General features: G+C 33.7%; 1 protein-coding gene across 1 annotated transcript in view; it reads right to left on the bottom strand.

Moving 5' to 3' along the window:
• Positions 1 to 12,111, bottom strand: part of LOC149843609 (ATP-dependent zinc metalloprotease FTSH 11, chloroplastic/mitochondrial-like) — an 84,726-nt gene that overhangs the window by 52,143 nt on the left and 20,472 nt on the right. Inside the window, exons 7-8 of the mRNA XM_089999961.1 lie at positions 7,585 to 7,635; positions 5,162 to 5,223 (exon numbers count right to left, since the gene is read on the bottom strand). Of these exons, the coding sequence (XP_089856087.1) occupies positions 5,162 to 5,223; positions 7,585 to 7,635 (113 nt within the window). The remainder of the gene's footprint in view (positions 1 to 5,161; positions 5,224 to 7,584; positions 7,636 to 12,111) is intronic.

Genomic DNA, 12,111 nt, shown 5'->3' with positions numbered 1-12,111 from the left:
ATGCGCAACAAGATATCAAATGATGCAATTATATGCATGATTAATATAAGCAAGTCTACTATGAGACAACAATGGCATACAACATTAAAGATGGCCAAATACATATACAGAGATTTTTAAAGAACCATATGGAAAACCACGAGTATACACAAGTACAACTAATCATAGATACTCACAGATATCAAAATTCATGTATATGCAATAATCTAATAACTTTAAAGCTACAAAAAAGTATGAAGGAACACATAAGATATGCATAAGAACACCATGATTTCACATAAGATACTAACATACCCAAAATATATTTTGAATTATCATGCTTACACAAGAGCCGATAAAATAATAGTTCACTTAAAAAAAATTAAGATAAAACTCTAGTTTCAATTTAATTTGACACCATAAAACAATACCCAAAATTTCTAATTTTTTAACCCAAAATACCAAAAACAATTTTGAAATGGCACATAAAACATGCATAGACATATGTCCACAACACATAAATATGAAGATGATATGCCAATAGAGCAATCTCATGAGAGCATACAAAACATCCATGGCATGACTAATGAACTTAAAATCATGATGACTCAAGATATAAAACATATAAGAATTTAAAAATTCTTAATAAGCACATCTCAATGAAAGCACCAAATAGAATTCAAAAAACATGCTTTGACAAGTGCATTAAGTCACCAATAATCATAATGGTGTCCAAGAAGCCCAATATATATATATATATATATATATATATATATATACACACACACACGTACATGAGAACAAAAAAATATATTTTTTGTATTAAAAATAATAATAACATGGAGAACTTACCATAAGAAGCTCAAGAGTAGACTACTTATGGGTTAATGTCAAAAGAAACAAACACAAGAGCCATTAAAATAATATTTCATTAAAGACATTTCACAAAACTCTAAGTCTAATTGATTCAAAAAACACATTTTACATACCCAAGAAATAACCATAATATTTTAAAAAAAATTGAAAAGAAAAGAAAATATATATATTATAAATACCTTTTTTTTAATTAAACAATAGATACATACCAAAATACGAGAGCCTCGAGTCCAAGCCATATATATTAATCCAAAATTTCCTTTTGAAGCACGAACTCGAACAAAATATCAAGATCAAGAATCCTTTGCTCTGATACCATGTCACGAAATAGGCAGAAAAATAAAAGCAAAAACCACAGAAGGCTTACGATAATACAAACATGTGCACATGCACAAGTCCACCATGGGGTAATACAAGGTGTCAACACATAGGCAATACAAATAGCCACTAAGGGCAATATCATGCATTAAAGCACACAAGCAAGAATAAAATAAATAACATTTTATTCATAATATACTCACAAAGTGAGCTATAATGCATTAGAAAAGCATTGGAGAACAAGAGCGGGGTTCACCCTTATTTATACACAAGAGGTAGTCTTAAATGTTCAAACATTTCTATTGCTTAGTTAACTCTATGATGACTAGTCCAAAAAGAACCCAACAACTCTATTTGGTATTTGACCAAATAGTACCTATAAAAACAAAAAAGGACAAAAAGAACAAAATAAAGTAAATGAACTAAAGTACCCCTAATGGGCACAACCTATTACACTGCTATGAAATAACGAAAATACCCCTCGAGGGTATTATTATAAATAAAATATATATACATATATATATATATATGAATATATATATATATATATATGTATATATGTACAATATAAAACAAATATATGTATGGTAATACATATATATATATATACAACTTAATAGTAGGGATCCTTATATACTTACTATATCCAAACCAGATATAACTCATACAGTTCATGTAGTGAGTCAATTTATGAATGCTCTCAGATAAGTTCACTTGGTAGCCAGGATCATCAAGTATGTCAGAGATTCTATGCACTATGGCATGTTTTTCTCATCTTTGAATGACAAAGAGTTGAGAGCCTTTTAGGATGTGAACTTTGGAAGCTCCACTAGAGATCATCTTTCCTCTACAGGGTTTTGTGTTTTTTTTGAAAACTCCTTTAACTTGTGGAAAAGCAAGAAGCAACAAAGAGTTGCATTGTCCACTGCAGAAGCTAAGTACAGAGCGATGGCTCAAGTTGTGGTTGAGATTATTTGAATTTGATGGTTATTAAAGGAATTGGGAATTCCATGTGAAAAAAAAAACCCAGCTATATTGTGACAATATGAGTGTTATTCATATTGCAAAGAATCCAGAGTTTTATGAGCACACTAAGCACATTGAAATAGATTTCCATTATACAAGAAGGGCTTATGAAGATGAGATTATAGCCTTGGACCATGTTAGCTCAAAGAATCAAATTACAGATGTGTTTACAAAAAGTCTTTATTTTGTACATTTCAGTTCTTTCCTTTCCAAACTTGGAATGATTCATTTACATCCTTCCAAGTTTGAAGGTTGAAAGCCTATATAATAGTGTATTATAGAGTTATGTAAAGTAACTTAATAGGCTATTATGTACATACCCTATAAATAAGGGGTATACTAGTCTTTTTGTTTTTTTGTCTTTTGATGTCTAAAGGGGGCAGACCCTTATTATTGTAAAGTGCACTCATTTCACGCTATGAAGAACACGAGTTCTCTCCTTTGTGTTGTGCCTCCTCTAACCCTAATCTCTCTCCCTCCTTTCTCTTTGCTTTTCGAACACTTTGCACTAAGTAATCCTCATACTAAAAGCCCATGCTCTTTCCAGACAGTACATGGGTTCTTGGCTATGCAAAAAAAGTCATCTGTGGTAAGTGCACTAAAAAGAGGCACATCTTGAAACATCAATACAGTAGAGCTGCTCGGTGTGGCAGACTAGTTGGAAAATTTAGACAGTGATAAACAGAATGATTTACCATGAGGAGGCTAAGTACTTGTAGGAGATTAGCTAAAGAGGTACTCGTGCTCATAAGCAGAATATCAAGAAGATTAGCTGGAGAAATGAGGATAAAAGGCATAATAGGTTTATAGTTGCAGGGATCAATTATATCATGTGGAGTAGCTTTGAGGACTAACTGGAAACAACTATCATCTTACTTGTAAACTTATGATAAACACTGTAAAATGACCTACTTTCAAAGAGATACCTATGTTGGATATTCAATGATGGTATTCTGTCAACCAATAATGTTAATTTTGTGTTGGAGCTGGAGGGCCTACAACTTTAGAGGCAACCAGCCAGTAGTCAGCACTAACAATATGTGATGGGACACGAAGCATGAGCTTCTCTTGAAAAACATGACAAAAGGCTGCAAGTACTTCAACACTTATGCCATTGACTTGTCGAATAATTTACTTATCATCGACACTTTAACCTACATTCTTGTATCACATTCTGAGAAAATCTATGTTGACACTTCATTTAGCATGTGTATCCCGTGTCAACAGACACGACACTCAGATACTTCATGAACACTTCAGAACACTTCATGGATACAGTCAAACCAGTTTCACACAGTTAACACTGTGTCATTGACTTTATCTATTTCCTTTTATGATCATATTTACTTATTTTTTATTTGCTTGAGTTCTTTTTTTGTAAAAATTTTCATTGGTTATTTCATATTTCAATTTCAACTTAGCTTTATTACTTAATTTTCCTAATTATAGTAATTTAGATTTGTTGTTTTATACACGCACGCACACACATACATACGTATATCTGTGTAAACAGTCAAGTTCATGTGTCCTAATTTTTGAGAATTAAAGTATTATACCGAGAGTATCCGTATTGTGTCCTCTTCCCGCATCCATATCCATGTGGCATAAAAGAACATAGAACACTCAATTTGGTGGATAAATCTTCAGGCTGGTTCTAATCTATGCGGGTGCGGGTATATATATATATATATATATATATATATATATATATATATATATATATATATATATATAAAGTCCAAAAGTTGGACATAAATGACCCTAGGTGCGTTGACTGCACCCAGGGTCAGGTTGACCGCATCGGGTGCGGGTGCGGTGCGGGTGCGGCACCTAGTTGGAGAATCCTTGTGACATATATTAAAAAAAAATTCTTGGCAAAATTTTTTTTAAGTCCGAAAAATTGGACCAAAATGACCCTGGGTGCGTTGACCGCACCCAGGGTCGGGTTGACCGCACCTGGTGCCACACCCGCGTCGTGTCGCGTCGACGCGGGTGTGGCACCCTGCTAGCCGAATCCCTGTGACATAGGTTCTAATTGATTATGGATGCATTTTAGTTAATTACCCAATTAGGGCACTCATTCCATGTTAAAAATAATTTTTATTTCAAAACTGAGCTTCTAGGTCACTTTGCTTCATCTCCAATTCTGTTACATGGATACTTAGCATATGTATCTTATGTCGACACAGCAGGACACTTACATGATGTGGACACATCGTGATACTTCATGGACAAGGTCAAACTCGTGTCAAACACAATTAACACTGCATCCTTAACTTTATCTATTTCTTTCTTATCTTGATTATCTATTTTATATTATTTATGTGTACATCTCACATTTAAACTTAGATTTATTCTTTAATGTTTTTAATCATAATGATTTAGAATTGTTGTTCAAGAATTTCCACTTAAGATGATATTCATGTTTTATTTCTTTAGATTAATCATTTTCAATGTACATAAGTGTCCTAACAAGAGTTTCACATTTGTCCTGCACTTGTATATGTGTTTGTGTGACATAGCTCCCATTTTTCCTACCAATGTCTAAGAACACCTACCAAAAATCACTACATGCGTGCATGCATACACAAACACACTTGCAGATACAAGATCAACTTACAGAACATTTGGGTGCATACAGTATGTGGACAAGTATATCTTTCATATTTATATGCTCTAGAGTTTAAAATCCACTTTACCAATAGACCATAGAAGTAATTGTCTTTCGTTTCAAAAAAAAAGACCATAGAAGAAGGCTGCAAGTGTTTGAGTTTATGAAGTCAACACCAATATCATCTTAGCAATCATTATATCAACTGTTGGAAAATGTTAACAAAAAATACATGAAAAATCCACAGCACAATCCATTTATCAGTTGCCACAAGGAAATAGCTGAATACTTTCATCACAAGCATTATATTACGTTTTACATGTCCAAGTGTAGCTTCCAAAAGGATCTTACATTTCCTCAAACTCAGAACCTGCACGGTAGAAAAAAGGGACTCCAGCTTCTCCAGCAATTGCCTGAAGGAACCAATCTCAATGATATAAAAAGTAATAATAATAGAAAATGGTCTTTTTTAGATGTGTACAAAAAAACATGAAAGAATTATATTGAATAAAAGGAATTATTTTAACTTAAAAACTTCAAAAATGCATCCACAAGCAGTGGTTTAATTAGGTTATTATACATAAGAAACATATAGAGGTCGGAATTGCTAAATTTCTACAGGTCTCATGATTATTTTGATAGAGACAAGGTGAACTCTAATTTCTAGACTTTCATAGGAGATTTTGTTTGGCAGCAAAGTGCCCTTCATGTTGGGGATCACGAGAGATATTTTGTCACGGGCTCATAAAAGAGCTCTGTTTCCAACAAGTTTGCCCATCTGTAAAGGGGATCACATTGGCGGAATATAGGCCGACCAAGAGTATGGGTCAATTAGATGAATACCCCAGTCGTCAAGATGCAAAATATTAGACTAATCCTCTCTTACTACAATTCACATCAGATGGATGTAAAAAATGAGTTTTTGCATGGTCACTTAAACAGGTAAGTGCACATGGAACGGCTGACGTGGTAATGCAGATTCAACAAAGAACGTGTATAAATTGAAGAAATCTATGGACTAATCAAGGCTCTAGTAGTGTGGGTCTTAAAAATTTTCAAATGAGACAAGGTGTTATGACTTTAACAGAAGTCATTAATTATTAGTTACTTATCAGAAATGAAAAGCATCAAATCACGATACTATTGATTTATGTTGAAGACATTGTTATAACTAGGACATTACTAAATCATACAAATGAAGTAAAAAAATGCCTTCAAAGCTAAATCCTAATGAAAGTTTTCGCTCAATTAAAGTACTTAGACTTCAAAGTCAATAGAGGACCTGTACCAGGTACAATGTTTTTATCCCAACAAAAATATCACATAAATTTATTGGAAAAAAGAGGAATAAAGGATTGCAAGGCAATAATACATCTTCACGCACAAATCAAAGGTTAAAAGCTGAAGAAGATCCATGTAAACATCCAAAAATGTACAAAAACAGTTTTGGTGCATTACAATATTTGACATTCAGTCAGTCAGATATAGCATATGTTGTAAACCAAGTATCAAAATTCATGCATGAACAACAGCTTTACATTGAGAGGCAATGAAACACATACTAGGATACAACAAAGGAACAACCAGTCATAGAGTAAGGTACATAAAAAGAATCAGAAAGCCCTCTAATTGTAGTGGGATTCTCTGATGCAGATTTGAGCAAGAGATCCAGATATGAAAAGGTTTATATTTAGATTTAGACTGTGTTCTTGGAAAATAATATAGTAGTAGGAAACGATGTACAGTATCAAAGTCAAGCACAAAAGTTGAATAACAGGCAATGGCATCGCTTACTGCAAAAATCATGTGGATATATCATATACTTAGTTCATTACACTAGAATATAGTCAGGTCGATTATACATTGTGACAACTCAAATGTTATCAAAACTGCAAACACATTCAAATCGACCATTGTATTTATAAGGGAGTAGAAGACAAAGAACTAATGTATAGAAAGAAGAACTGACAAAAGCCCATTTCCAGTTTCTAAAAGGCAAGTTTTCCAATATCAAAAGACATACAGAGCTTGAGGGAAGTTCTTTGGGAATTTATTACAGGGGCAGTTTCATTATTTCACCCTTATGCATCAGTTCAGTTGCAACATTGAAGTAGTTATGTTTGTTTATTGTACTTAATTTGCAAATTTCATCATATGTACTGTTTATAATATAAGTTTGTTACTAGGAGTATTTGGTTGTTCTCAAGAAAGCCCTATGTGCTGAAAGGTGCTGCCTCATCTTATTAAGGACACAAGGGGCTATGGTTGGCAATACTAATAAGGTCACCTCACTCTCTTCTATTAACTAGTCAAGTCAGGGCAATGTGACCACAGCGGAAGGCATCTTGGGGAAGTTCGGCGAAAGTTTTGTTTTAAAATATACTACATAACAATCAAAATAATGAGGTAAATCAGACACATAACCATGCCCATATATATATAATTGTAATATTGACAAAATAGTTCAACCCATCACAGAATCAAATTTGGTATTACAGTGAAAGATTTCTCATGATTATAAAAATTGAACATAATAAGATTATAAATTGTGATTTGACCTGCATATATTTGGTAAAAAGAATAATTGTCTACCTTGACCATAACCAAAAATGAAGTGTTTAAATGTTAACTCAGTGAATATTGCTTATTCTGGCGTTTATCAATGGTGGTATTTAATCGGCATGTTCTATAGTACTAACAAGCATAAATGGTCATCTTAAAAAAAAAGGACCTTAAAATACTGAAGTACTAAATAATCTTATGAAATTCCTCACCTTTGCAAGAAGAGTCTTTCCAGTCCCAGGAGCCCCAGTTAGAAGAATGCCCTGCAAGATAAATGCGATCCACATATGAGGGATTTAATGGAAAAGGATCCAAGTAAATGGAACTGCTGACCTTAAAACAATATCCATGTAATGTTGTGCTAAAAGCAGTTAATAAAGATAACAATGTACTACAATAACTTGAATGTCAATGGCTTACACACGCTACTGATAAAAGTTCATCTTCTAGTTCTAAAGCTTGCTGCTAATGAGTTAATGCCCTACACAAAATACCGAGAAAAGTTCATTTCCTAATTTTAAAGTTTGTTGCTAATTAGTTATAAAGTAAAGAGGGCATGCCCGACTCCACACAGCACACCATTTACAAGTGGAGACGAAAAGACTCATGGTTTCCCTCAGTCAACTACTGATAACAAAGAGCAGATTAAGTGCAACGCACTTCTGTACAAACTTATATCTGGCCAAATGAACAATTCAAGTTTTAATTTAAGGCCCAAGAACAAAACAGTTAGTATCATTTTACCATAGGGCAAATAAAATGCTGAATACATTCAAATAACCAAAAATCCACTACATCACCGTCTGAATTAGGGAACTCTGACCACAAAAGCTAACCATCAAATTATCTTCATAACAAAATGAAAGTTCTAAAGCACTTATCAAACTAACAAAATTTGGTAGTAACCATACTCAAGGAGTAAACACCTGAATTGCAGTAACCACCTTAAGAAGTTTGAATAAGGGAGAGGAGAGAATTAATGGTTTCAATCACCCATGCAATTATTTGCTATGGATTGAGGCCATAATGAAGAAATCAAGAAGGCTATGTCACATGGATTCCAACCATTACCATATATTTCAAATTCAAACTGAGTTTCAGTACACCAACAAATGCAGAGTATGCCACACTCGGGTTCATAGATACATCTCTATGTCACATGGGTGTGGGTGCGGGTGCAGGAGTGCGGCACTTTAAAAAACCTTGGGTGCGGGGGTGCGGCAAATATATATATATATATATAATTTTTAAGTTTTAACAACATTAACACTAATGAATGTTCATCTTGGGCATGACCGAGTCAAGCTAGGTCAATTCGGGTTGGGTCAGGTCTAACCAACCCCACTTTCATCCCTACACTGCAGGGCGTAAAACATAAATGGACATGATATTTTACCGGTCAAAGCAATTAACTTTTCTAATGCATTTATTGATTACTTATATATAGAGAGAGATAGAGTAATTAATGGGAACTGAGCAATCCGTTCCTTTGTAGAACTAATTCCTAAGATAAAAGTAACTAAAAATCATGTAGAATTAATTCTTCTTTCATTTTCCATGAAACCCCTTTAAGTAACCATTAGTGGTAACGTCCTTATTTTTTCCATGATGCCTAGGAACATGTATCGGCTAGTATTTACCAACCAAACACAAGTTACGTTAAAAAATTGGACAAAAATGACCCTGGGTGCGTTGACCGCACCCAGGGTCGTGTTGACCACACCGGGTGCCGCACCCGCACACGCACCGGCGTCGCATCGACGCGGGTGCGGCACCTGCTTTGCTGAGTCCCTATGACTTAGGTACATCTTTATTTCATGTTTCCACCAGTAGCATCAACTTCAATTTCCTTGGGAATTCATGACCAAAAACATCTCTCATCAAAAAATTTGTTATAACATGTCCTCGGACACAATTACCCCTTTCACAGGAGTCATTGTAATGAAGTAAGAAGGACGCACACACAAAGCCACTAATGGCATAAACACAAACCAAAAACGCTAATAGCACAAGCCACCAAGGGCAAGAGAACACTCACGTAAAAAAAATATTAATTTTATTAATCATTCATAAAATGCACACAAAATGCATTAAAAAATAAGAGGGGAAGATCCCCTATATATAGACAAGACAGAAGCTCTAACGGCTAGTCAATCCATGTTGACTATAAAAAAATACAAAAAGAAGAATATATAAACATAAAAATAATTCTTATTCCATCCAAATAACAAAATAAAAATAATACATATACATATATATACATTGGTATGTATATATATAATATAACAAAAAACAATTTTATACGTCTCAATAATATGTACATTTAACATCCCCCCTCAAACTTACGATGATATCACTGAAATTTTGCCTAAAAGAAACTGAAATTGTGGTGATGGAAGATCCTTGGTCAAAAAAATCAGCCAACTAATACTCCGATGGAACATATGGAAGCGTGATAGTGCTTCTCAAGTACTCCTCATGAACATAGTGGCAGTCCATCTTGATATGCTTAGTACGTTCATGAAAAGTATTATTGTTGGCGATATAAACAGCACTTTTGTTGTCACAACACAACTTGGAGGGTTGAGCCATGTGGACACCTATGTCTTCAAGAAGTTGCTTCAACCACACAATCTCCGAAGTAGTAGTAATCATAGCCTTATAATCAGTTTCGGTAGATGAGAGGGACACCTGAGACACCAAGGAATCACCTACAAAAGCATGTGGTTGAGCGACAGTCATTTATATCCCCTCTCCAATCAAAATCAAAGCAATTATTTCTAATGGAGAGGAGAAAGATAAAAACAACTCATTATTAATAGCATTTTTTATATATCGAATAATCTTCATCGCAGCACTCATATGTACTGTAGTGAGAGATTGTTGAAATTGACTATCAAAATAAATAGCATGTGAAATATCAGGTCTAGTAACAAAGAGCGAGCTACTATTCCAGCTGCATACTTAGTCTCTGACAAGAAATAACCACGAGATGAGCATGCAACTTATATTCGAAGAAAGTAACAAAGAAAACTCTTAAAAGTAATATTCATATGTCTTGAGGTGGTCATACGTAATTAAGCATAATTACGTATGCCTACTTGTAATTGTGTTACACCTAATCACCTCTTTAAATAGGTGATTAGGGTTAATGAATCGAGAACTCTCTCTCTCTCTCTCTCTCTCTCTCTCTCTCTCTCTCTCTATATATATATATATATATATATTCTATTTTTTAATGCATCCAATTATGTTTTCATGGCTTCTATCCATTCTATATGATTTTTGGCTTGAGAATAGGATGATAGTTCAACACATGATAGTATTAATGAAATAGCTGCCCTATATGTGGGTGAAAAAGATTCGTAAAATACAAATTTTTCAGGAGGTCTAGAAATTCTAGACATCCTTCTGGGTGGAACTTCGAAGTATTTTTCTAATGCACATGAAAGATTTTGCTCTCTACGTCTTGAATATTGTAGACTAACATCCCTATGGGTTTGCTCTCCATTATCGATATCATTTTCAATAGCAATAGGACTTTAATCATTGTCAAAGTCACATTCTAAATCACATTCATTAGATTTTGAAGTTAGATCAATTAAAAAAGAATATTTGCTGACATCATTGGATTTTCGTGTTACGCCCCAAAAAATTTAACCTTAATTATAGTTCAAATATTGAAATTTTGAGACCAATTTTTTTTAATAAGTAAATCAGATCTTATAATGCGGAAACGATTTTTAAAAACGGTTAAGACTTTGGACGCGGTTACACTAAAGATAACAATCAAATCAAAATGTACGGGATATACACATTTCAAACCACATACAATATAAGACTGAAATATGAAGAGTTTTAATTTCATTTCAAATCAGAGTATGAAAACAATACTTTAGTCTCTACATGATCAAGTACTTAAAACGAAAAGATCATGAATACCAAGATCGCAAGGTAACAGTGGACCCTCAAGGATGCAACTCGACCAGCCCTTCGCTCCAACTACTCATCATATTTTACCTGCATTACCTGTCCCCCATAAAACGAGGTCAGACTCGCTAATGTTTGGTAAAGCAACCCAAACTCAAACTTAAAGAAAACATATCAAATATTTAAAGGTAAAGATATATTATTCATCCATCGTCAAGTGATACACAAGGAAACAACGTCCTATGAATCATTCATTTCAAGCATTCGAACATAAAGCATTTAACAGCATTTATCACTTAATATTCTATTCAACCTTAACTCACGTAATAAAGCATAATCTATATGCATTCAAGTCATACAAGTCATACATTCAGATCATTATATCATTTTCATATGCATTCATAATTCTTATAAATAATAAGTCAAATCTCATTTAACCATTCCAACGTGAAACACACGCACATACCTTATAAGTAATTTAGTTAGATATTCATGATACACATCAATCATAATACATAAGTGTGATATATTTACTCAGACAATCATAATGCAATCATTTGCAATGAAACTATGTAGATGTGATGTATTCACCTAATAAGTCAAAACTAGTCATTTGTAGGCGTGATGTGTCATTCACCTATACACTAACATAAGCGTCACAATCATAACCTAATATCAAGATCTAAAATCAATAAGGATCTGATTATCATATCTGAGGTCAATATATAATCATGCTATAATAGAAAAGCCAAATCTATAGATTCATAATTGGCTATCTCAATCAACTCAAAAGATCATCACAATTCATC

Source organism: Nuphar pumila, chromosome 3 (assembly GCF_984573655.1).
Source record: "Nuphar pumila chromosome 3, dmNupPumi1.hap1.1, whole genome shotgun sequence".
Classification (NCBI taxonomy): Eukaryota; Viridiplantae; Streptophyta; class Magnoliopsida; order Nymphaeales; family Nymphaeaceae; genus Nuphar; species Nuphar pumila.
Note: the sequence above shows the minus strand (reverse complement) of the source record. Positions and strands in the feature narration are given on the sequence as shown.